Source organism: Dipodomys merriami, unplaced genomic scaffold (genome assembly GCF_024711535.1).
Source record: "Dipodomys merriami isolate MVZ:Mamm:240054 unplaced genomic scaffold, mDipMer1.0.p SCAF_30, whole genome shotgun sequence".
Taxonomy (NCBI): Eukaryota; Metazoa; Chordata; class Mammalia; order Rodentia; family Heteromyidae; genus Dipodomys; species Dipodomys merriami.
In genome coordinates, this window is record NW_027204493.1 from 4,329,416 (window position 1) to 4,356,571 (window position 27,156).

Consider the following 27,156-nt stretch of genomic DNA (forward strand, 5'->3'; position numbering starts at 1 on the left):
AGAGTTCAGACCCCACGACCAGACCCCCCCAAAAAATACAGCAAAGGATTGGGGGGCAAGCTCATATGGTAAAGTGCTTGCTTAACACATGTGAAGTTGTGAGTTCAAAACTTCAATACTAACAAAGAAAAAAAAAGTAACTTCCTTCTTTCGGCTAGGTACAGTGGCCCACACTGGTAATCAAGGCAAATCTCCATGAAACCCCAACTCAACCAATAAAAAGGTGGGCATGGTAGTATACTCTTGTCATCCCAGGTACAAGGGAAGTGTAAATGAAAATATTCAGCCCAGGGCAATCCTAGCAAAAATTAAGATCCTATCTCAAAAGTACCAGAGCAAAATGGGCTAGGGTTCAAAAGAAAAAAAGAGAAAGATAGAGAAAGTGAGGGAGGAAGGGAAGGGAGGAAAGAGCAAAGGAGGGAGGGACAATGGGAAGAAAAAGGAAGGAAGGCAGGAAAAAAGAAGGAAGGAAGGGAGAGAGGGGGGAGGAAGGAAGGAAGGAAGGAAGGAAGAAAGGAAGGAAGGAAGGGAGGGAGGGAGGGAGGGAGGGAAAATGATTGTGTTTATAACTCACATGGCATTGTTTATTGAATAACATCCATTTAAATGTGACATTTATTTCAATAATATGAGAAAAGGAATGCGACAGATCTGTATACATGAAAGATTTCTGAAATAATACAACGCAAGATGCAGAAAAGTATATAAAGTTCTCACATTTATAACTAGTACTTTATGTAGATACATTAACTCATTTCATCCTCACAATAAAATTACAAGCAATTATAATTACATGACTTTTTTGTTTTAGAAATGAGAAAACTGAGGTAGAGAGATACTAAGTAATTTGTCCGTGTTACATAGTAAGTGGAAGAGCTTGGATTCAAATCTATACAGCCTATTATTGGTCATGGGGTTTGAACTCAGAGCCTGGGCACTGTTCTTGAGCTTTTTTGTCCAAGGCTAGAACTCTACCACTTTGAGCCACAGGACCATTTCCAGTTTTTAGATGGTTAATTGGAGATAAGAGTCTCAGAGATTTTCCTGCCGGGGCCGGCTTTGAACTTCATTCCTTAGATCTCAGCTTCCTCTGTAGCTAGGATTACAGGGATGAGCCACTAACATTCTTTTTGCATTAAAAAAATCTATTAGTGTATATTAATTGTATGAAGTAGTGGCATTATGTAGCTTCATTGTGAAATTTTCATGTAGCTTCATTATGACATTTTCATACATGTATATCATGTACTTTGATCCTATTCAACCTGCCTTCTCATTAGCGTTCCCCATTAGCCTCTCCTGTTTTCAAATCCAAGAAGATTCTGCACTCAGAAAACTATACAATATCTTCCATGCTATCTCCATACTAATGAAATAGAAACCATAATATAGATAAAACCATAATCCATGTGGAGAAAAAGTTTAAAAAAATTGCATTGAGGAGTCAAAACACAAACTTGGGGCAGGCACCCATACTCATACTTGTAATCCTTGCTACCCAAGAGACTGAGACCTGAGGATCATGGTCCAAAGCCAGCCCAGAGGCAGACATATTCAAGAGATTCTTTTCTCCAATTAATCACCAAAAAGCCAGAAGTAAAGGTGTGACTCAAGTAGTAGAGTATTAGCATTAAACAATAAAGCTCAGGGACAGCACTCAAGCCTTGAGTTCAGCCCCAGGACCAGCACATACACACAAAAAGGAATAAACTTGGTCCCACTGTGCACTTAGAGAATGGAATGCATAAAATATGCTTAAAATATGGGGCACAGGAATGGAAGGAAGAAGGGTAAACAAATGTAGTTATAACATTCAATATACATAAAATTTAGACTATGTAACTGGAGGGTAGAGTTGAGAGGGAGAAAATGGATGAGAAAGATGGATGAGGTGTCTTTGATCAAAAAGAATTGTACTCATAACCTGATTTAGGGGATTGTAACTCTTCGTACAACTACTTTTTTAAATTTTAATTTTATTGTCAAAGGGGTTGCAGTCACATACATAGTGAGTACGTTTCTTGTCAAACTTGGTATATACCCCCTTCCTCGTTTTCTCTAGCCTTCTCTCCCCTAAGCTCCCATCAAGTTGTACAGTTTATTTCCAAAATATTGTCTTGTAAGTATCACTGTTGCATTTGTTCACCCTTTGTCCTTTGTCTCAGCATTTTGTTGTTCCCCTTCCTTTCCCTAATCAGCTATATAATTCGCAGGGCACCAAAATCAAATACCATGACAACAGGGGATAAGCCATAGGAGGGAAAACTCGAAAGAAAAAAGAAATCACATAGTATATTAAAAGCAACAACAAAGAAAAACCTCTCGTTTCCATATCTTGGAGTTCATTTCACTTAGCATCAATTGTCTTATATGGTCATATGTACATAGCTATTGAGCTTTTCTGCTCATCTGCTAGAACTATGCTAGACACGTACTAATTATTACAAATGAGGGAAGCCATAGGATCTATGTTTCTTTGGATCTGGCTCACTTCACTTAATATGATTTTTTCCAAGTCTTTCCATTTCCTTATGAATGGAGCAATGTCATGCTTTCTGATGGAAGCAGAGAATTCCATTGTGTATATATACCACATATTCTTGATCCATTCATCTACTGAGGGGCATCTGAGTTGGTTTCATACTGGGTTGGTAAATAATGTTATAGTAAACATGGTTGTGTGGGTAGCTTTAGCATGGCCTTGCTTGTGATCATTTGGGTAAATGCCCAGAAGTGGGATTGCTGGGTCATGGGGGAACAATACGTTTAGTCTTTTGAGGAATCTCCACACTGCTTTCCAGAGTGACAACTACTTAATAATAAAATAAAAATATAATTTTTCCTAGAATTTTCCCCCTTCACTCATTTTTTTGATGTACTAACTTTCAGCAATGAAGGTGTCAGCAATACTCACTCTACTAAGCTACAATCTAGGAAGATTTGTCTTAACCATGTCAATATTCCAACAGGTGCAATTTTTCATAGTACAATTATTTTTCATAGCAAAAGATTTATATTATTTGACATATAAAATACATATAAGTTTGGTTAAGTTCAGAATAACAATGCCTAGGATCTTAAAATGTTACTTTAAACATTATATTAATATATACATATTTCTGAAATAAAATTAAATTTTAGCCATATTAAATTCAGCTTCTTAACTGAGCTAAGAGAGGTTTTTATTTTCTCTTTAATTTTAGCAGCAGTAGTGAGGACTGAACTCAGTACCTCATGCCTGCCAAACTAGCACTTTACAACTGAACCACATTTCAGCCCCTGAACTTAGTATTGTTAAGATTTACCTATAGACTGCTTAGTATAAAATTATCAATGTTGGTTTACAAAATGATTATAATTTATAAAGTTGTCATAAACATTAGACTAATAATTAGAAATTCCAGTATAACTTAAAAAGATTATTTTTTAAATCCATACCATTATTTTTATGATTCTTTCTTTTTGGAATGCTCCTACTATTCCTCCACTTGCTAAAATCCTGTTCCTTCCAGTAGAGCAGATTAGTACTAACAATCTGGAAGATATAGTAAAAAATATCACTAAGACACTAAAATATCTTTGGTTGAATACTATGATTGGAAGAAATACTTTATAAACAGTTTGAAAACATATCTTGCTTCTATAAAAGTATAAAATTGTTGAAATCCAAAGGATAGGCGTTCCACATGATTACTATGCTTTTCATTATTGAACAGGGCATGCAAATTTGAGCTGAAATGGAGTTCTAGACAAAAGAAAAAAGGTTTCACATAACCACAGCAGGCATCTTTCTCAACTTGCCCCCTTAACCATTTCAATGCTTTGGGTTTAGGGAGCCACTATATTATTATGCTATCTGAAGTGTCCAAATGATTGAGACACAACTAATTTCTTATTTCCTTAGTGATTTGCCACTTGCTATGCTACAAGTGGGAAGTTAATCATGTGATAGTTTGCAATGTTATTAATCTTCCTATCCTTGCATCTTGTCATTCTAATTAGATTACTTTGAGAGCAGAGAACTATTTTTAGTCTTCTTCATAACTTTGCTTTAGGTTACTTTGTAGGGATTATGAAGATAAGGATAAAAAGCAGAATAAATTAAAAATTAAATATAGCCATAGTACAGCATTCAGTATGACTAGATATTTAGAACATGAATTAGATACTTTCCTCAATGTTGAATACCAAAGTCTGAGTATGTAGCATACAAGTAGATTTGAAATTCAGCATCTGTAACAAGATTATGTACATTTTCTATACAGCTGCATTGCTTTGATAAATGACTGATAGTTACCTAATACATGTTTGCTCAAAAATACTTGAGAATTCTCATTCAGTGCTTTCCAAATTTTGGAGAGCACAGACTAAAATTGCAGAACATATTTTGATGCTAATACAAGATTTGTCAACGTATTAGCTGGTGAAAAAGATGTTTAAAAAATATGGCAGTGACTCATACCTGTAATCCTAGCTATTCAGGAGGCTGAGATCTGAGGATCATGGTTCAAAAGCCAGCCCTGGCAGGAAAGTCCATGAAACTCTTATCTCCAATAAATCACCAGAAAACAGATGTGGCACTGTGGCTCAAGTGGTAGAGCGCTAGCCGTAAGCTGAAAAGGACAGCACACAGGCCCAGAGTTCAAGCCTCTCAACCAACAACAACAACAAAAAGAAATATCGTAACCACTATCTTTGTAATAAAAGACATTGTAATGCCAAAATATTGAGTCATATATCCCCCCAAAATGGAAGAATCCTTCAAACAATTTCATTGAACAACAATGTCATCATAGGATATCTTTTTTTTTTTTTTGTCGGTCGTGGGGCCTGAACTTTGGGCCTGGGCGCTGTCCCTCAGCTCTTCAGCTCAAGGACAGCACTCTGTCACTTGAGCCATAGCACCACTTCTGGCTTTTTCTGCTTATGTGGGGCTGAAGAATCAAATCCAAGACCTCCTGCATGCAAAGCAAGCACTCTACCACTGAGCCACCTTCCCAGCCCCGTTCTGATGAGGTATCTTTAAGTAGTTATAGTACCCAGCTCCAATTTTAAGCAAGGATTAAAGAAATAAAACATTGTCCCCATGGAACAAAACAATGGAAAGAACTAAGATCCGAATAAAGCTTCATGACCACAGAAATGTGCATATTACCAAGGATTCAAATGACACAAATGGTCTCATTCAAATAAGTAAGAGGAAATAAAAATACTTGGGAAAAATTATATTAAGTGAAGTAAGCCAGACCCAGAGAAACAAAGGTTATGTGGTTTCCCTCATTTATGGTAGACTATGCCTATAAATCTATAAGTAAACACGTTTGAGTAGTATTCAAGCCGTTACTGAAGTATGATAGACATGGAGTGGAGTCTATCATACTATGGAGTCTTTGGAGCTCAAATAGTATAATCTTTAAGAAAGACTAGGTCAAAGCTCAACAAAACAGCAACAGGAAATGGGTACTTGCAAGAGAAGGAGGTGGGGTCAAGGATAGAACTGTAGATGAATGAAGGGGGAAAACTGAGGTAGAATGTAGTCAAAAATTCACTGTGTATACCACAAAATTAAGAAAAGTAAGGAAAGAGGTGGGTCATAGAGGGGTATGAAAATGTTAAAGGGGGTGATATTGATCCACATTCATTGTATTCATAATATGCTTTGTTAAATGGCACCTCATTTGTACAACTACTTAATGATAATTAAAAACAATTTTTTGAGAGTTGAAAGTTCCCTGATAATTGTGGAGGATGGCATCTATTATGGTTTCTTTTCCCACAGTCTCCCATTAATCACTTGGTCCCCAGCTAGTGGAACTATTTTGGGGAGGGTAGAAAGTTTTGAAAGTAGGACCTCGTTGGGGGAAGTCGGGGAGGGGGGAATGCCCTTGCATGTTCTACCTAGTCCCAGGTGTCTTCCTCTCTCTGCTTGTAAGCTATTCTGCTCCACCATTTTTCTAGCAGATAGAAAAGTCTAAAAACATGAGGTCAAATAAATCCCTCCTCCCTTAGGTTCTTTATGTCAGTTTTGTTTTTGTTTTGTTTTTTTGTCATGGCAATGTAAGTAACTCAGGAGCCAGGTTCATTTTATGAAACAGAGAACTTTAGAACTACAAGCAGAATTTTATAGCAGCTAGAACCTCAGATTTAGGGCCCAAGCCTAGAGCTTGCCAACTCAGGATTTGAGTTTTCGTTATTCCTACTAAAAACGAATCATGATTTACCACTCTAAGAATTGTATTCTAAATAGGAAAACCTAAAGTAGGGGCAAAGTGATAAAAAAAAAAAAAAACTGCACTCACTGATAGAAAAGGATTAACTGAGAAAAGAAGGGAGTAGAAATATGATTCCCAATAAAGATAAACCTGTACTGAGGGGTAAAATCAAAGCAAGTAAGAAAACTGTTGCTGTGAAAGAACAGCCATAAAACTAAATGGAAGATTCATTCTCAAAGAAACTGAAATAATAGTAATAAACAAAACATGGTTTAAAATAATCATTATGTTTTATATCTTCAGAGATAATGGAAGAGATGGGTGTTGGTGGTTCATGCCTGTAATATTAGCTACTCAGGAGGATGAGATCAGAGGATCATGGTTCGAAGCAAGCCCAGTCAGAAAAGTCTCCATGAGACTCTTATCTCTAATTTTACCACTCAAAAACCGGAAGTGGCTCTGTGGCTCAAATGGTAGAACACTAGCCTTGAGCACAAAGGGGCTCAGGGTCAGCGCCCAGGCCTTGAACTCAGAGCCTGGGCGCTGTCCCTGAGTATGTACACTCTACCTCTTGAACATCAGCTCTACATCCGACTTTTGGATAGCTTATTGGAGATAAGCTCATGAACTTTCCAGCCCAGGTTAACTTCAAACCACTATTCTCAGATCTCAGCCTCCTGAGTAAGATTTCAGGTATGATTACCAATGCCTGACTAGTAATTTCTTGTAAATGAAAAAGAAAACTTGAAGAGTAACTGAGAACACAACATAAGAAAACAAAGAGATGGGAAGTAGAAGAGCTGTTAGGAGACATGATAGAAGGATTGAGAATTTCCTGTATAGATTAAAAAGAGTTCTAGAAACAGAGACTGGAGAAAGTGACCAGGAAATTTCCAGAATATAAATAAATGTGGAAATTAAAAACGCAAATTTGTATATTCTCTCTCTCCTCTCTCTCCCTCTCTCTTTCCTCTCTTCTTTTTCCTCTCTCCTTCTCTTTTCTCTCTCTCTAGGCAATACTGGGTTTTGAACTCAGGGTCTCAGGTTTGCTAGACTGGCAATCTACCACCTGAGCCATTCCCTTCATCTCTGGTTCCTTCATCTTCAGACTGTGTGAGCCTCTGTGACATTCTTTTAACTGAAAAAGCACAAAAGTTACACTATGTAACTTCTGAGGCCAAATCATAAAATACAATAATTACCATTCAATTCTCCCTTGAAATGAATGCACAGAGACACAGACATCCTTTGTGAGTTGATCATAGAAAGACTCCTTGAAGAGAACTCGAGCCTACAGACTTTAGCTCTATCTGAACCCCCAGTTTATCCAGCTATGTACATGCCCTACATTGGACAGAGTTCCTTCGTGTCTCAGTTGAGTTACTACAGCTGACAACATATGGAGCTGACACAAACACCCCACCAAAGTTGCATATTTGTGGGGAAAATAAATATTACTCTGTCAAGACACTAAGTATTTGATGATTTGTTATTCAACACTAGACCACTGAAACACATTCAAACACCATGGGATCATTACATACAGATTTTTCAATGAAAAAATATTAAAGACACATTGAGAAAGAAAAAAATCAGTTCAAAAGAAAGAAATAGATTCAAGAAACGATAAGCAACGAAAGTGGGATCTTTTGTGAAAATAGTATTATTAACTAAAAATCGAATACCATTTATTTATATTGAGAAACAAAACCATGAAACTACAATGGAGATAATGCAAAAGATGGATTTTCACATAGGGTGCTAAACTTATTAAATATTGATTCCTGGAAAATACAAAGTGGAGTATATAAAGCAATATGTAAGTCTTTGAAGTTTCTTATCAATGGTAGGAATAATTTTAGTTTAACTCCTAGCATATGACTATAATTTCTGTATGTTACTATGAATAACTCTGTGTTTGATGTTGTAACATAATCAGATTTGTTGAGAAAGAGGGAAAATGAGTAGATGTATATGAGCTAAACAATCTGAAGGAAGCAGGTGTGGGGAGAAAATAATTTGTGAATGTGCATACATACCCAAAGATCAGTGAGGAAAATAGAGTCTTATGTGTAATGTAAGTGCTGGAATTCAGCTCACTTATTTAATGTGAGGATTTAAAACTGTAATAAGAGGCAGGCAAAATGTGGTGTCAAATTCAAAAGAAAGTGTGGTGATCTGCCTTGTTTTCAACTTGTTGATATCTGATGAAAACACTTTTCCACAAGCAAGACTGATGAGCAGATGGTGCTAATAAGGCCAATTAAGTGTTAAGCTTCTAGAAATGTTTTTGTTGAGTGACATCTTCAGACTGGTTTCTGCTTACATGCATCTTAAGCCATGTGTTTCTTAGGTACAATAGTATTAATGCTTATGGTGACTAGAATGTTCATTTTCAAGAATACAGACTTGAATAAGACAAATAAAAACCTTTTGCCCTAATTCCTAAGATGGTCTGGGAGTGACAAGATTCTAACCCCTTTGGGGGCTTGGGTTGGGGGAATAAATGGGTCAGTGTAGATAGATCATCAGTTTCCAGTAACTAGTGCATGAAGAAATTTTCTATAGTCTGCAATGAAAAATGGATAGACACTGAAAGTAAAGGGTTTTTTTGTTTTGTTTTTGAGCAGGAGAGGTGCTTTTCCCCTCTTTCAACTTTGATTTTGTCCTTCTCAGGTGTTAGGTGGATACTTCCTGCTTGTATCGGGGTCATTCTTCTAGAGTACTTCAAGTATTTTGAAAAGCAAAAAAAATAAACAAAAGGATTATGCTTGACATTTTTTTTCCAGCACATCTTGTGTAAACTCTAGGATAGAAGATAAAATCAAACATTATATGGCATTATTTGGTCTTTCATGTGAGTGAGTTACAAAAGGTAAGGTTAGATTTGGGTTAATATTTAAGTAGAAAGTATAATGATACAAAATTATAGTAAGTAATCTTACAAATAGATGCTGGAAGGTCATTGATAGGAGATGTTACCTGCTGTAGTTTTTGTTATATTTCTTGTAGTAATACAAGCTTTACAAATATTTTCAGTTCTTGCCAAGGCATTCTTAGTTGAGGCATAGAGTATTAAAATATTTTTAAGAGCCGGGCGCTGGTGGCTCACGCCTGTAATCCTAGCTACTCAGGAGGCTGAGATCTGAGGATCTCGGTTCAAAGCCAGCCCGGGCAGGAAAGACTGTGAGACTCCTATCTCCAATAAACCACCAGAAAACCAGAAGTGGCACTGTAGCTCAAATGGTAGAGTGCTGGCCTTGAGCTGAAGAGCTGAGGGACAGCGCCCAGGCCCAGAGTTCAAGCCCCACTACCGACAAAAAATAAATAAATAAATAAATAAAATATTTTTAAGAGAGTCTAACTCTCACTACAGGTTATCTCTCATATCACTCCCACCCTACAGTCCCTACCAACCACACATACATCCCTAGAGGCAACTCAAACCATAGCCTCTGCTTCTTACTCTACCATTTTTATTCTAACTACAGTCCTACTATTCTGTAACCATAAAAATGAAATAGCTAATTGCAAAACAGGCTGATATGATTGGTTGCCTACCATTATTTCCCCCACTTTTTATAACTGATATGGCAATCGAAGGAAACTTGATTTTTTTTCCCCTAGCTGACCAGAGCATGAACCATAATTACTGTAGACTAAGGGTTTGTGTAAGAGAGTTCTAGCTAATCCTGATCAGAAATATATCAAAGGAAGTCTAAGATGCACCAGCATTATGAGTATAAACCATTGAGTCGAGAACCCTACCTAGCCAGGCACCAGTAGCTCATGCTTTTAATACTAGCTACTCAGGAGGCTGAGATCTGGCGATCACAGTTCAAAGCCAGACTGAGCAGGAAACCTGTGAGAATCTTATCTCTAATTAAGCACCAAAAAATCAGAAGTGGAACAGTGGCTCAAGTGATAGAGCCTTGAGCAAAAGAAGCTCAGGGACAGCATCCAAGCCCTCAGTTCAACCACCAAAAAAAAAGGAACCTTAGCTAGCATTACACAGATGCCAGAGGAGGTCATTTTGTATGGAGTCCTCCTGCATTTTGTTTTGTGATAGATAGATAGATAGATAGATAGATAGATAGATAGATAGATAGATAGATAGATAACTAATAGATAGATGATTGTTTTCTGAATTATATAACCAATCAATGGATGATCTTTTAACTTTCAACAGAAAATCTGTTTTTTTTTTTTCCTTTGCTTGTACTAGGATTTGAACTCAAGGCTTGCATTTTACCACTTCATCCATGCTTCCGGCTTGGCTTTTGTTGATTTCTTTGGAGATGGAATCTCTTGGACTTTTCTGTGTTGAGCTGGCTTCAAACTGTGTTCTTTTGGAACTCAACTCTTTAGTAACCAGGATTATACGTATGAGCCACCAGAGTTTGGCTTCTTAACTGATTTTCTGAAAATTAAAAGACAATGCCCTAACTTGTTTAACTCAACTTCAAGTACTGTCTAATGCTTTTTAATAGTGCCTCTTTTGAAGAGAAGTAGTTTTTGAGGCTGTCTTTTGCCACAATCTTAATCTCATTTCTAATAAGCTTTTATTACTATAAAGGAAACTTAATGAAATTTATAAAGAATTAAGTATTCTTAAAGTCCCCATTTTATGGACCTTCCTGGGCTTTATGAATGTGCAACTTTTAAAGCACAATCAAAAGTCCATATCTACGGTTCCTGCAATCAAGGGCTCTAGATGTGAGCACTCAGCTATGGAGAGAAAGTATCTGGAAAAACAATGATCTATAGTTAATATGTACAGACTTTTTCATGTCCTTCTCCCCTAAAAATGCAGTACAGAAACTGTTCACATAGCATTTATATAGCATTAGCGTTATAAGTAATCTAGAGATGGCTTAAAGTATATGGGAGGATATGCATAGATTATGTGCAAACACTGCTATTTTCTGGACAGGACTTGACCATCCATGGGTTTTGTTAGTCTCAAAGCTGAAAGGGAAAAGGAATGGTACTGGAACCCACACCCCATATAATCTCCTCCTAAACGCCATTCTCAACATTAGAATGTGTTTTCAGGAAAGAATATTAGAAAGTTATAGCCTCAGGGTGATTTTTAAATCAAGATGCTAGAATGCCCTCAGGCAGTGATTTTTCTCCCCAATGTATGTACACAGATCACCTTCATCAGTTACCTACAGGGCTTGTTAAAATTTTTGTTCTAAAATGCTAGCTATTCAAGATACTCAGATCTGAGGGTTGCTGTTTGAAGCTAGACCTTGCGGACAAATTCTTGAGATTCTTATCTCTCTTTAGTCACAGCAAAAAAAACTGGAATGAGAGGTGTTGCTTAACTGGGTAGAGCACTAGCCATAAGCAGAAAAATGCTGAGCTAGGGAGAGAGCAAGACCAAGTTCAACTCCTAGAATGGTCAAAAGAAGAAAGCAAAGGGAGGGAGGGAGGAAGGAAGGAAGGAAGGAAGGAAGGAAGGAAGGAAGGAAGGAAGGAAGGAAGGAAGGAAGAGAGAAAGAAAGAAAGAAAGAAAGAAAGAAAGAAAGAAAGAAAGAAAGAAAGAAAGAAAGAAAGAGAAAGGAAAGAAAAGAAAGAAAGAATGTCATGGGAGCATGGCTCAAGTGGTAGCTTACCTGGCATGAGCAAAGTTTAATCCCTACTACAGCAAAAAATAAAAGGTGTCAAGGAGATAAGAATGGCAGAAGACAAAGTATATAGTATAGAAATTGCAAAACTCAGATGCCTAGATAAGAACAGAACATAGGCTGGGCACGGTGGCTCAGGGCACTAGCTACTTCAGAGAATGAAGATCATTGCTAAAGGCCAGCACAATCATAAAAGTTATTGAGATTCTCTCTCAACCAATAGCTGGGAGTGATGGTACACATTATCCCAAGCTATAAGGAAGCACAATACTTGGGAGCAGTGACTCACAACTGTCATCCCAGAGACAAAGGGAAGAACAAATAGGAGGACCACAGTCCAGGTAAGCTTGGGCATAAAATGAGATTCTTTCTTGAAAACAACCAACACAAAAGGACTAGTGGATCAGTACATGCAGTGTTGAGTCTGCATAGCAAGCATGAGGCCCTGAGTTCAAACCCCAATATTGTAAAAACAAAAAACAAAAACCCACAATCAAAACATGTTCATTATGTGAAAGAAAAGGGCCAGATATAATTACCAATATCAAAACAGAAAGTTCATGTTCTCTCTGAATCCCAGCTTAACCACAAGGCACTACACAGGGGGATTGTTCAGTGTAGATGAGTCTCTTATTTTTTTAAAAGAAGCCTGAAAGCCGTATGCTTACATGAAAGCTTCCTAATTCTAAATGTGGTCTCAAGAGAACTTTAAATACTGTGTAAAGCCAATAGAACCCATCTTCAAGGTTGAATTTGGCCTCGTAGCATATACTTGCAAACACAGAGTTTGGCCCTGGAAGGTAAAACAGAAAACCTAAATAACTACTGCCATTCCAAATTAACTAGGGGTGAGGTTGGACATAAATTTAGAAAATTATGAAATGTATTCACCCCCTTGCAGTATTGTCCTCAATCTACTAAAACATTGAGTCAACCATTGGCCTGGTGGGGAGGGAGTTGGGGAGAAACGACCAAGCTTGTACTTACCTTCTGATGTTCAAAAGTGCTTTCCTTTTGTGGACTATGTCAGCAAGCAGTTCGTAGGCATGACTGGATAGAGTCAGGCTTGAATAGTTAAGTCTTAATCTTGAACAGCTGTTTCCCACAGGTAGTTTTAAAGAAGCTATGGGGAATTCAGTGTTCTTCCATTCAGTACTATCTTTTCTACAAAATAGAAATGCATTCTTCGAATGCAGAAAAGCATAAGAAATTACTTGATATCATGCCAACTATGTAGCAGCAAAACATAGGTAATCAGACAGGAAGTGGATGTGGAGAGGGCTAGCAGGTAAAGCATCCAGTGACTTGGGAGTTAAAGTTCAAAGAGGCCTAGAAACAGGAAGTCACATCAGAGTTAGATAAGGACAGTAGCTACAGAATAGGGCAAGTGGGCATCTGTGGGTCTCAAAAGTCAATGGAGAGCCGGGCGCTGGTGGCTCACGCCTGTAATCCTAGCTACTCAGGAGGCTGAGATCTGAGGATCGCGGTTCAAAGCCAGCCCGGACAGGAGAGACCGTGAGACTCCTATCTCCAATAAAACCACCAGAAAACCGGAAGTGGCGCTGTAGCTCAAGTGGTAGAGCACTCGCCTTGAGCTGAAGAGCTAAGGGACAACACCCAGGCCCAGAGTTCAAGCCCCACGACCGACAAAAAAAAAAAAAAAAAAAAGTCAATGGAGATAAGAACTAGAACGGCCTTGTCCATTATAGTTCTCTCTAGTCAGCTGGGGCTTGTGACCACTGGGAATAAATACACCTAAACTGAGATGTGCTAGAAGTATAAAAGACAGTGGATTTATAATATATCCTAAAAGAATTTAAGATCTTCTCAATTTTTAAAGAATGATAGTCTTTTAGACATATGGGGTAATATAAAATATGTATCATTAAAATTAATTGCACTTTTCCCCTTTTTCTTTTTCATATAGCTACTAAGATGTCTAAAATAATAGATGCTCATACCTATAATCCTAGCTACTCAGGAGGCTGAGATCTGAACATCAGCGTTTGAAGACAACCCAGGCTGTTATCAACAATTAACAGCCCAGGCTGTTATTGGGAATTAACCACATAAAATCTAGAAATGGAGGTATTGCTCAAGCAGAGTGGCAGCAGTGAGAGAAAACACTGAGTAAGAGGTCTTAATTCAAGGCTCAGTATGAACACAAATAAACAAAATAGTGAATGTATCATATACTGTATATCCCTTGGTCTAGAACACACAGCACTAAGGCAAGAGGAACACCAGGACCTCCAGAGACATAGATGGCAAGGTATGTACTCCCTGATTAAGTGAGGGAGAAAGAGAAGGTGTGTGGGAATTAGGGTAGTTTTAGGTTTCACACTTAGAGAAGAACATTAGAGAAATAGAGAACTATGGTAATACACATGCCTGATTATGGTTACTAAAATCCCCCAAAGGATTGGAAGTTTGGAATGCCTTCTCCGAACTACTCTCAGAACACAGAGTTTCCAAGTTCAATCAGTCCTGGCTCAATGGGAATTCAGATTTCTATCCTGGATGTTGGTTAACTCCTTCCTAAGCTGTGTTGGAGCCTGAGGGTAGACTTAGGTTTATGCAATTGCAAGCTGTTTACTGTTTAGCTCTCCTTCCCAGAATAAGGAGGTCATCTACCACTTGTATACAAAATAATGTCCTGCATGGAAGTTTGTACCTTACTTTCTGCTTCCCTGTACAAGACCAATACAAATCTTGGTGAATGGAACCTTGGGATCTCAAGCTGGTGGAAGGCTACAGGTCCCTTAGTACTCCTTCTGGGACTTCTAGGTTGCAGGGGAGAGAACCAAGGAAAGGGGCCATTTCTCCCATGGACCTAATAGTCATGTGGCCCATTGGCATTTTACAAGGATTTTAATAGAAATTCTTGTGCTCAGACTCTATTACATGAAAATTAGGATATTTTATAAACATTCAATAAAGTTGGAGCAAATAAATCATCCTACAAAGAACCCCTATAACCCCAACATTGTAACAGGAAGCATTTGTAAATATACTATGATCTTACAGTATGCTTTATCACAGTATTAATCTCATTTAGTGAATTAGTTGCAGTTTAATGAAGTTATTCAGCCAGATGCTGAATAAATGCCAAAACAGGGAGCTATTTTTCACATTTTCCTTTCAATCAAGCCTTCACACTTATTGGAACTTCGTTAAATCTGTATCTATAGATATTTATTTCTTAGTACTTTTGGGTAATAAAAATTCAAGTATTTCAAGTAACATAAGTACATAATTCCATCTGGATTTTTAGAAATGTTTCCTAAATGGTACTCATTGTTTTTATAACCCCCTTCCCAGTTAATCCTTTCTTTAATTCTGTCAATTACTCCTCTACTCAAAACTATTCACTAGCACCCCTTCTTACTGAACGGAAGTCTAAAGACATGCTTATCTCAAGCAATTCTTTTTTCTTTTTCTTTTCTTTCTTTCTTTCTTTTTTTTTTTTTTTTTATTGGTGTGTCAGTGTGGGGCTTGAACTCAGAGTCTGGGCACTGTCCAAGTTTCTTTGTGCTCAAGGCTAGTGCTTTACCACTTGACCCACAGTACCTCTTCTGGTTTTTGAGTGGTCAATTGGAGATAAGAGTCTCCTGGGGACTTTTCTGCCCAGGCTGGCTTCAAACCCTGATCTTCAGATCCCAGCCTCCTGAGTAGCAAGGACTGCAGGCATGAGCCACTGGTGCCCAGCTATCTCAAACAATTCTGACCTTGGCCTTGAATCTGCAGCCATTTTCCTTCTTGTAAACTCTCTTCCAGAATCCTTGTTTTTCTGCAAGTACCTCAGGGCCTTTGCACTCCCTGTTTTGTTGATTATACTCACTTACTGAAAATTTGTTCAAATTATTCTGCTCAATGGAGAGTTTTCTCACTATCCTTCCTCTCTTCTACTCCTGGTCTGCTGTTTTCCTAGCACTTCCAACACCATATATGTATTTGTGATGGCTTATTTAGTGTAATTGATGTAAATGTCAGGAAAATAGGGATCTATCATTTGCTTCACTCTTCCAGAAACAATACAGCCTTCTTGATGTTCTACTGCCTGCAATTTTTTCCTTCACCTTGGCCTTCACCCTTGGTTTCCCTCTGCTAGAAAACCGATCCCCAGACATTGACAGAGTTCACCCCTCACTTCTTTTCATAGTTCTCTTCAAATGTTTGTGTCCCAGACAAGCCTTGCCCTGACTGTCTCCATCTTTCTCCATGCCTTTTATTTTTTTTATAGTACTGATCACTTTATATACCAATATTCATTTAGTTTATTGATTGACTTAAAAAACAATAGCACACTTTTCATTTAAAATGGTTCCTTAGTATTTGTTAATTCTCCAATAAATATCAGTTAACTAATAAACAACTATGAGAAATACTTTCAAATTTTTGTAGATATGGGTGCAATATCTATTTGTCATAAATATACTCATTTATTTTATCTTGATTTATAAATAGTTTAAAAAGATTCCATTTGCATACAATTCAAACACATGAAAAAATTTAAAAAATCTAAATGTTTCATAATGGTACAGAAAAATGATGCTCATCTTATGACCTTTGGTCTTATGCTAGTCTAGAAAAACCACAGAGCAGATAAAGTTTGTCTTCATCCTTCTTTCATCTCTTCTCCATGAACTTAATCCTGCCTGTTTTTTTTAATTACTGATTAGTTGAATGTCTTTTCAGAAATACATGTTGTACTGAATATCTAACAATAATTGATGTCTATCAGTGACCCCAGAAATCTAGGCTTACTGTCCCTTCTTCTCAGTCATTTAACTACTTCTATCAGAGAATGCTGTATGACTTGTTCAAACTTGTATTTTTAAATACGATAACTAACCTTACAGAAAATTAATTCAAGAAGTATGTATTTCTGTAACCTACTTAGTGGATAATATAAAAAAGATAACAGTACCTAAAGAAAGAGTATAGGTAAGGCAGGTACAATTACACCCAAATTTATGAATTTATTGTGAAAATTAAGTCTCAACTGCTCATTTGCATGAGGTTCCTTGGAGTGATCCCAGGCATGTGTTTATATTTTGTTCTCCAAATGATTTCTATGTTGACATTTTTATTAACATGTGTTAATTCTACATATTCATTGGATAAAAATTAATTTTAAATACACAAAGAACTCAAAGAAAAATATTAAAACCACAGTAAATTTCCTATTAGTGTTCACCAAAGTAACAAAGTAACGTATTAATCACACTCTAAACTGATGAAGTTGAAATGGATGTTGTGCATTTGGACAACACTACAGTTCTAAATAATAGTTACATAAGTGTTTATAACTTTGTAAAACTTTTCAAAATTAACTTAAACAAAAAGGGAAAAGCTTTTCATAAAACAGTGTTTAACAAGGTTTTATTTAAAACAGTGTCAGTTAATAGTGATCATTTAGATCCCAAGTCAGTGAGTCGCAAGCGTGGTCATAGTTATTATTAGAATAAAATGTTTGTGTGAGAGATCTTAAAGCCTAATATGTATTTTTAGGACTGGAGGTTTCAGGGTGGAAATTCTTCCTTGGGCAGTCTAAGCTCTGTGGGAAGGTTCTATTAACTTGAAAAATGGAATCATGGGAAATTGGTAAAAATGAATCATAGGAATCACATGTATGAATATTAACAAAGGTTTGGTGTTTATAATATACAAAATGTTCCTACAAATAAAAATAAAATATATAAGTGATATGATATTGTTTATACAATGGCACAAGATGAAATGAAAATGGACAATAAGTGTAAGATTTTTGGGAGGAGGGAATATACCAATACTTAGCTATGAACTCAGGGCCCAAACACTGTCTTTTAGCTTAATTGCTCAAGGTTAGTGCTCTACTACTTGAGCCACAACTCCTCTTCCAGCTTTTTGATGGTTAACTGTATATAAGAATGTTCTGGACTTGTTGCCCAGGCTGGCTTGGAACTGTGATTCTCAGTTCTCAGCCTCCTTGAATAGCTAGGATTACAGGCATAAACCACCAGCACCTGGCAGGTGAGGAGGGGAAGGAAAAGGGGTAGGGGGGAGGGAAGGAGGGAGGGAGAGAGAGTGAGTGGGGACAGAGAGACACAGAGAGATAGAGAGCAAGAGAGAATGAGATAGAGGAAGAGAGCATAAGAAGGAGGGAGGGAGGCAGGAAAGGAGAGAAAAAGAATTTATTTAGATTTTAAAAGATAAATGAGTGAATCCAAAGAAACGGAATATATGGTAAGTTTCACTATAGTAATGTGCATTACAGATGGATATTCTATTGTACTCTGTGGGATTGTAAATTGATAACATGTTTCTGGAAAGGCAGTTTGACAATATGTACCCAATTTTTAAACAGATAACTGTTTTTGATCCAGCAATTCCACTTCAAGAAATCTTAAAGTAAAAGTAACTCAAAGATGAATTACAAGGATATTTTCTGTGGTACTACTGATATGCATTTAAAAGTTTAGAAACAATTACCCTTTAACAATGATTGATAGTCATATAAAGATATTGACCTATATTTAATGACAGATGACATTATTTGATTAAAAAGCAGTGTACAAAATAGAATACATAGAGAATTATACAGTTATACAATACTATATGGGTGTGTAATATTTGTGTAATATTAGATGGCTGGAAACCGGGCAAAAGTTCAGCAGTGATTAATTGCTGGGCAATGGGATAGCAAGCGCTTTCTCTGTTAGGCCTTTGCATCCTGTTTCGATTTTTGAGGCAATGCTCATACACAACAATTCAAGTCAGAAAAAAAAGTTTTCATTTTTAAAAAGCCACTTCATATATTTTTGCAATCTTTATACAGCTTTATCCTGAAAAAAAAAAAGATTCACTGAAATCCACTTAATTTATGTCATCAATTATATAAAAAAGGTAAAAATAGTTTGTTACAGTTCGAGTGTATTTTTTTTTTATTGTCACACACATTAGCTGTCCAAGGCTAGTTTCACGGTTACTTGTCATCATATAGAATAAAGCATCCCGAGCAATCCCACCCTTTCCATCACTCTACCTTATAGGGCAGTTATCCTAACGCTGAATAGATCTAGATATGTATTTTAAAATACTGTTTTTCTCACTATTGACATTTTAAAAGTATGAGGGAGAGCCAACTGTTAAATAAAAAAACTTGTATCACTTTGGTATAATTTCCGGCCTTTCCCAAGCCCGTCCGCACCCCGCCCGCCCTCCCCCCCCCCCCCCCCACGCCGCCCCTTCTCACGCGGCGCTCAGGGCACTGGGCAGGGCCTACGGCTCCGCCGGGCACAGCGCCGAGCTCGGCCCCGCCCCCAGCCGCTCGCTCCACCCCGGCCGCCCGTGGACCGTTCCATTTTCCCAGAGCGGCGGGGGGAGGCGGAAATTCCTTGGTATTTTAGCTTAGTTACCCTCCTATTGAGTAAAGGAACGTCACCGTCACACGTGCGAGCAGTGGAGACCAGCACAGTACGGCGACCTGGATGAGAACCTAAGCAAAAGCGAGGGGAAACGGTCAGTGGAAATCCTCTCACCGCTCCTGTAAGCACCCCGCGGGAGAATGGTGCGATCCCAAACTTCCCGCTCAGGTCCGAGGCGGCGTCAGGGTCTTCTCCTCCCTCCTCGACGGGAGCTCGGCCAGTCTCTGTGAGTGGTTCTCTCTCCAGACACAACAGACGAGTCCCTCTTCCGCCGGGTTTCTCCGAAACGGTAGCAGTCGGTGGCAGCCCCGGGTCCGGCCCGTCGTTCCTCGGGGGCGCGGCCCGGGGCCAAGGCGCGCCGGAGCCGCCTCCGTCCGGAGCGCAGGCTCCTGCCCGCTGCCGGCTCAAACACTGACGTGAACGCACGCTTCTCAAAGCGTGTAAACGGCTGTGGAGGTGGTGCCGGTCCCGTGGAGGGGAAAACCCCGCCCTCGGTTTACCTGAAGAGCGGTGTTACTGCCAGCGATGATTCCCTGACCGTGTTAAGGGGGTTTGTTGTGTGTTTTTAAAATAACGAAGCAAGAGGAATGAGGGGAAAATGAAATCTCAGCACCCACCTGCATCCGTCTTATTCCGTTGGCTCCACTGAAAACCCTGATGAAATTCCACTTCCGAACTTCAGTTGCTCAGGAGGAGCCCACACGTCCAATCCGGGCTTTTATCCCCCTGCTGCAGTTCCACGCTGCCTCCAAGAGGCGAGTGGTTATTCAAATTGTCTTCCATTTTCAGTTAAACAGTTTAGCTGGGGAGACTTAAGATGCCCACATGAATAGTTTGTGGAAATGAAAAACTGCACGATGGGAGTCCGGTGGTTTTCTTACTCTGCTGAAGCATGTTTTATCCTCTGCTTTTAACCAATGAAAATATGAAAAGTGTGTTGTTGTTTTTTTTGCGCAAGGTTAGCACTCTACCACTTTGAGCCACAGCTCCAGTTTTCTGGTGGTTAACTGCAAAGAAGAGTCTCAGGGACTTTGGTGCCTGGCTGGCTTTGAACTGTGATCCTCAGATCTCAGCCTCCTAAATAGCCAGGATTACAGGCATGAACCGCCAGCACTTGGCTTGAAAAGTATTTTAAACAATTGTTCTTAGCTGAGTGTTGGCGGCTCACACCTGTAATCTTAGCTGCTCAGGAGGTAGATCTGAGGATCAGAGCCAACCCAGTGGAAAAGCCTGTTGACTCTTATCTCCAATTAACCACCTAAAAGCCAGAAGTGGAGCTGTGGCTCAAGTGGTAGAGTGCTAGCCTTGATCAAAAAAGCTCAGAGACAGAGCCAGGACTGACACACACACAAAATTGTTTTTGTTTTTTTTTTCTTTTTGGTCGGTCATAGGGTTTGAACTCGGCCTGGTCGCTGTCCTTGAGCTCTTCAGCTCAAGGCAAGTGTTCTGCCACTTGAGCCACAGTGCCACTTCCAAAATTGTTCCTTTTAAATCAACTAAAGTCTTCTCAGAATTAGCAATCTTTTTATTATGGGAGTAATAATTTCACAAAATTGGAAACAAAGATGTAAAAAATGCTGTCATTCCATGACTAATGTAATTGACTATTCTTATTTTGATATGAATTCTTTTTATTGGTGTTTATTAAATTGAAATCATAAAGGGTTTCATTTTGACATTTCCATGCTTGTATAAGGTACTTTGATCATATTCACACTCTATTACTCATAGTTCAAAACACAAGTTCATATTCACTCTATTAATTTTAGGAATAAACAAGTCTGAAAGAAAGTAATTTTTTCTAGGACATATAAGAAGTAGTGACTAATAATGCTATAGCATTCATACTGTTTTGTGATAACTTACATATAAGCTGACATATATAGAGATTTTTAATTGCATGTTCGTATTTGTGTCTTTACTGTTAATTGTGATGGGCCAATCATATTCATCAGAGAAAAAGACACAATCTTATACTTTAGTAACAGCATATTAATTTCATAGTAAAGAATATTTCTTTGTTTTTAATTTCAGCAACATGGAAAGTTTCAGAAAAATTGCATAAAGATAACTGGCAATTTTTGGCTTCCAAGGAAGAAGTTAAAGAGGAAAAACATTTAAAATTTTTCTCAAGAAGCATTTAAAATGTTAAAAATATTACTTATCCTTGCCAAATATTTATGTGAATCCTATGTGGTAGATATTTAAAAACAGACACATCGGGTTATTTTGGGTAATTTGCCTAGTAAAAGTCAGTATTCAAACCTCCTAATAATAAGCATTTATTTAGCATGATAATGGGCTAAGCACCAAGTATTCTTTCTTATCTATATGGTTTAGCCACAACTATTATTTCTAATTTGGGGTAAGAGAATTGGGATTTAGAAAGTTTAAGTGACTTGACAGGATAGAAAGTGCTACATCCAGTTTTTACTTTTACTGAGATGCTGGGGATTGAGCCCAGGACCTCATGCAATATATACAGAGTTGGTTTTTTTTTTCTTAAATTTACTTTATTGTTGTTTTAGAGGTGATATACAGTGAGGTGACATTTACATACATCAGGTTATAAGTACATTTCCTTTCACATTGTGTCATCTGCTCCCTCATTCTCTCCCATCTCCACCCATGAGTTGCATAGTTCACTTTCATCAATATTCAGTGCACTCAACTGCTGGACTTTTTCATCCATTTTCCTCTGATTCTGTGCCCTTCCCCCACCCTCTCACAGATGTGCAGGTGAATATACCATAAATGTATACAGAGTTTTAATCATTAGGTATACTTTCAAGTATGACTGAATAAGTGAAAAGGCAAATTTTTTGGCTTCTCCTTTCGACACATCTGATACTTGGTAGTATCACATTTTACCTAGGTAAAAGTGATGTTACTAATCTAGCAGTACAAGTGTTGGGGTAGGCATCATATACAAAGAGGAATGTACTATCCAATTATGTGTGTGGTGCTATTCCTAGATAGCACAATCTTTAGATTTTACTTTGTTTTTTCTTCCATTAGTCCTGGGTTTGGACTCAGGCCTGGGTACTGTCCCTGAGTTTCTTTTGCTCAAGGCTAGTACTCTACCACTTGAGCCAAAGAGCCACTTCTGGCTTTTTGTTTATGTGGTACTAAGGAATCGAACCCAGGGCTTCATGCATGCTAGGCAAGCACTCTGGCTCAAACTGTATTGGTTTCTTATGTCATGATAATGAACTAATTGGAAGTCATTTTAATTCTGCTTATAATAGGTCCAAATTTGCTGATCAATTGCGATTAAGAAGGATTATTAGAGAAGACACTGAGTGTTTATCTATTTTTGTGTGTGCCAGGACTGGGGCTTGAAGTAGAGCAGGACCTTGGTGCTGTCCCTAAGTTTTTTGCACAAAACTAATGCTCTACCACTTGAGCCACAGCTCTGCTTTCAGCTTTTGAATGGTTAAGAACCTCACAGACATTCCTGCCCAGGCTGGCTTTGAACTGTGCTCCTCACATTTCAGCCGAGTAGCCAGAATTCCAGGCTTGAGCCACTGGTACCCAAAGGATTGTTTTGTTTTTGAGAGGCCAAACCGAGTAATGGTAAGAGGAGGTGGGGCTGATTTGTTCATTGGATAAAACATAAAGCACAGAGTAGAGGAAGAATGAATAGGATGGAGAAATGGTAAATGTTTCGGTAAGTGACCTGGATTCACAATTTGGCCTATAGTCAGCTTTGCATTTTTGCAAAACAGCCTTTTTGTTCATTTGCAGCCTTTCTATTCTGCTTTTTATATAAAAAAGGAAAACATTTTTCCTTATTATTAATGTAATTTATATTTATCCTAAAAATGCTGGCAAGTACAGATAGGCAAGAAGTAAAAATAAGCTATCATTACTAAAAGATAATTTTGTTTAATTTTTTTTAGGGATAAATTCTTTACTCAGATCTGACTTTGTTCACTGGAAGTCATTTTCTTGATGCCTTTTCTAATGTCATCATTCTTTTCTTTGGATTAAGACAAGGTATGAGTTATTTTCCTTCCTTTTAAGTTTATTGTTACAAAGTCTTACATTATTAAATACAAATTAGATAAATATACTATATATATTAAATATACTATAGAAGATAAATATATGTATATATATATTTTTGAAATGTTGACTGTGGTAACAAATGAATTTTTACTAGGCTTTGGTATGGGCTGATTGTTAAGATGCTTGCCGTTAAGAAAATGGTTCATGATGAAGCTATTGCTACTTTATTAGTATAATTTTAAAAGGAGACATAGCTATTTTTCCATTATGGAAACATTAACAATTTGTGTGTGTGTGTGTGTGTGTGTGTGTGTGTGTGTGTGTGAGCGCGCGCGCACACGCGCACCAGTCCTGGGGCTTGAACTCAGAGCCTGTACACTATCTCTGTGTGTTCAAGGTTAGCACTTTACTACTTGAGGCATAGCTTCACTTCCAGACTTTTGGTATTAATTGGAAGATGAGTCTCACAGACCTTCAATACCTGGCTGACTTTGAACCATAATCTTCAGATCTCAGTCTCCTAAGTAGCTAGGATTACAGGTATGAGCCACTGATACCCAGCTTGCACATTATCAAATTTTAAGATATAGTTTAAAAAATTCAGATTGTTCATGCAATTCTACTAGCCCACATTAATCACAACTTGTATAATAAAAGATACACATAAAGTAAGAATTACTTGTTGATTTGTTTTTTTTGTTTTAAAATTATGATTAATATGAGATCAGTTGTTTTGAATATCATTGACATGACAAGTGACTTTACACTACATATACACATATATATATTATAAACGTCCACACTGTAACATGACATTATAAAAGAACTGACCTTTGAGAGGTTTAGTTTACCCCCAGTATTCACTACTGCATTTGTACCATTTAATTGCAGCCAATAGTTGCATTCTGAATTTGTATGACTACTTATATATCAATGAAATCTTCCAATAAAACTTTAAAACTTGACCTAATTCATAAAGAAGACATATTTCCTTCCTATGGAAGTAGTGTTCAATATTTTTAGTGAATAAACACATGAAAAAATGTAAATATGGCCCAAACTTGACCAAATCTCTGTGTCATGTTAACATATAAATGTTTGGTTTTTAATTTTTTTTGATGCAATTAACTCAGTTCTTATAGTTCTACTTGGAAATAATGAATAGACAATATATTCATTCAGAAAGCACTCATTTTACCAGACATTTTGAATCTCCTAGACGCTGACAGTAATACAATTATTAGTTATTATAGTCCTCCAAATATTTGTGAGGAAACAGGTTGTATTTATAAGGGAGAGTGGAAATGATTCTGTTTTCTGTACTTAATGAAAAATCACCTCATTACTTCACTACAACTTCCTACTAAAATTTATCCTGTTTCTTATATTAAATGTATATAAACTTAAAAAAAGTTCAATCTACTTACTTTTATAAACTGTACACATATATATATCTACATATAACATTATATAAGTAACTACGTTATATATATATATGTATATGTATATATTTGTGCCGGGACTGGGCCTGGACAGTCCCTGTTATACTCAGTGCTAGCAATGTACTGCTTGAGCCACAGCTCCACTTCTGGCTTTTTGTACTTTTCTGCCTGGGCTGGCTTCCGGGCTGGCTTCCAGATGGCTTCGAACTGCAATAATCAGATCTCAGCCTCCTGAGTAAGCTAGGATTACAGGTGTGAGCCACTGATGCCTGGCCCGAACTTTTTAAATGTGCCTACTTAGAATCCAGTATCAGCTTTAAATAAACACAGAATTACAAAGAAATGTTCGCTGTTATAGCTGAATAGTGATTCCTCATGGCTGTAAGTTGTTTGTTTTTCCATGTTAGATTATAATAGTTGTCTACTTTTACATATCTGAATTTCTTCTGCTTAATGGCTGGTAAACTTTCTGCATGTTTTGATCCACAGTTCACTACCTATAGTAAGAAAAACATCAGAATCCTAATGTTTACATGTTTTACTTATTTTTAACATCTGGTTTTAAAAGAATTATTTTTTATGTCAAATATTCTTCCTTGGGCTCTCTCTAGTTTGATATAAGTATATTGTTTCTAATTTGCTTACAACAAGATAACTGACAATTTAAATCATCACTCTATCCAGATTTGATATCTGGTAACCTTCCCCTTTGCTTGTTGTTTTTTGTTTTTTAATATACTAAAGGAAAAAGAGAACAGCTGCTATAACAGTTAAATTCAAAACAGGAAGTCATGTGGTCTCTCCCAGCTACCTCACAACTGATTTAGCTCCCCCTGGTGGCTTACATTATAATTATTTTCTTAGGGTAATAGAGTAGTATTACATTGATGAAAATTTGGGGGTGAATAAACTTTGAGTCAATAATTAGCAGTCATATTCTCTGGTGAATTTTGTGTTTAGCTAAGGTTTCATTTAAGGTAGGACCCGTATATCTACCATCAAAAGGACCCTAGAATCAGTTGCAAAACAAAAGTATATCATAGTTATGATTCTCCTGCTTTAATCTCTTGAAATGTGAAGAAATCTTTTAATGCCTTTAAAAATACCTCATAAGATTATATTGAACTCTACACATAGTATATACGATGAAAAAGAAATGAAAGCTTAAGTTGTAATGAAATGTTCAAATTGTATTAAGATATTTCAGTGCAGTATAATCCTTATCCTAAAGTTTTGAACAGATTTTTTTCTCCATACCATTCATACAATATAATTTCTCTAATTCTGTACAAGATTCTCTTAAGCCTCCTTTTAAATTTCACATATTTTAAATGCATTTATTTAAGTATATAGAATGAGTTTGATAGCAAATGAGAGCCAACTATCTTGTTATGCTTTAGGAGAAAAACCTTTTTTCAAAGTTTTTTTAATTTTTGGAAGGAGGATTAAAAATATATTTTAAAGGTATAACTTGTTCTTATAATTACTCTGTAAAAGATGGTAATTTGCTTTGCTCTCTTATGAGTTAATAACGTATTTACTTGTTGTGAAGTTGAAAGATAGGGATAGGCAGAAATAATCTTATTTTGCCTCACATTTATTATTTTGCTGTATCAGATAATAATTTAGAAAATTTACTAAATAGATCATTAATATAATCAATATAGATCCACTAGGAAAAGAATTCCTCCTCCATATTTCACATTTTTGCCAACAATTTATTTTATTTCTGGCACTTCACCTTAAGATTACCTTCCAGAAACTAGTATCAGATTTCAAAAATATTCTCACATCTCCTCTACAATTCACTACTTCATAGACACCAGAAAATTTTAATTCCTTTCTATTTTTTTTGATTTCCCATTTGCTAAAAAGGTAATAAAAGAAAAATAAGTTAAAAAAATAAAAACTCACGCTTTTATTTTTGCTGTATCCATGTCATACAGACTTACAAAATGCATGTCTATTTTAAGACACATATTTTTACATTCTGAAGTGTAGTCATACTTTCTGTCCCCTTCTGTATTTTAAATGCTAGTCCATAGCACACTAAATTATTAATAATTTATAATAAGACCAAGAAAGAGCTAGTTAACAGTAGTCTAATCAGATACTTGGACTACAAGCAAATCTATGCAAAAGAGCCTTCATATCTACTATAGATATTTTAAGTTTTTAATAGAACTTGTATCCTGGTTTCATAGGTAAAATAATTTTAAACTGGTACTTCTCTAACTTGGCATTGAAATACATGTATACTTTAACTCTCTGGTTCACATCTAGCATGTGTGAAGGTTCCAAGATTCAGCTTTCATGCAGATTTATTACCTCAAGTAACTTTATATTGAAATCATATGCAGCAATGCATTTCCTTTTCTCTATATTGCCCTATTCTATGTAGTGCTCAGTGACACTTGTAGTATATATAACTTGTGACTGGTAACTGATT

At 37.0% G+C, this 27,156-nt stretch overlaps 2 protein-coding genes across 2 annotated transcripts in view; one reads left to right on the top strand and one right to left on the bottom strand.

The window, feature by feature from the left end:
* LOC138840687 (uncharacterized) overlaps positions 1 to 20,037 on the bottom strand; it is a 53,538-nt gene extending 33,501 nt beyond the window's left edge. Inside the window, exons 1-3 of the mRNA XM_070040953.1 lie at positions 19,956 to 20,037; positions 19,369 to 19,754; positions 3,439 to 3,535 (exon numbers count right to left, since the gene is read on the bottom strand). Of these exons, the coding sequence (XP_069897054.1) occupies positions 3,439 to 3,535; positions 19,369 to 19,754; positions 19,956 to 20,037 (565 nt within the window). The remainder of the gene's footprint in view (positions 1 to 3,438; positions 3,536 to 19,368; positions 19,755 to 19,955) is intronic.
* Positions 19,410 to 27,156, top strand: part of Nipbl (NIPBL cohesin loading factor) — a 186,980-nt gene continuing 179,233 nt past the window's right edge. The window contains exons 1-2 of the mRNA XM_070041039.1: positions 19,410 to 19,480; positions 23,157 to 23,253. The gene's annotated coding sequence lies outside the window, so the exon portion shown is untranslated. The remainder of the gene's footprint in view (positions 19,481 to 23,156; positions 23,254 to 27,156) is intronic.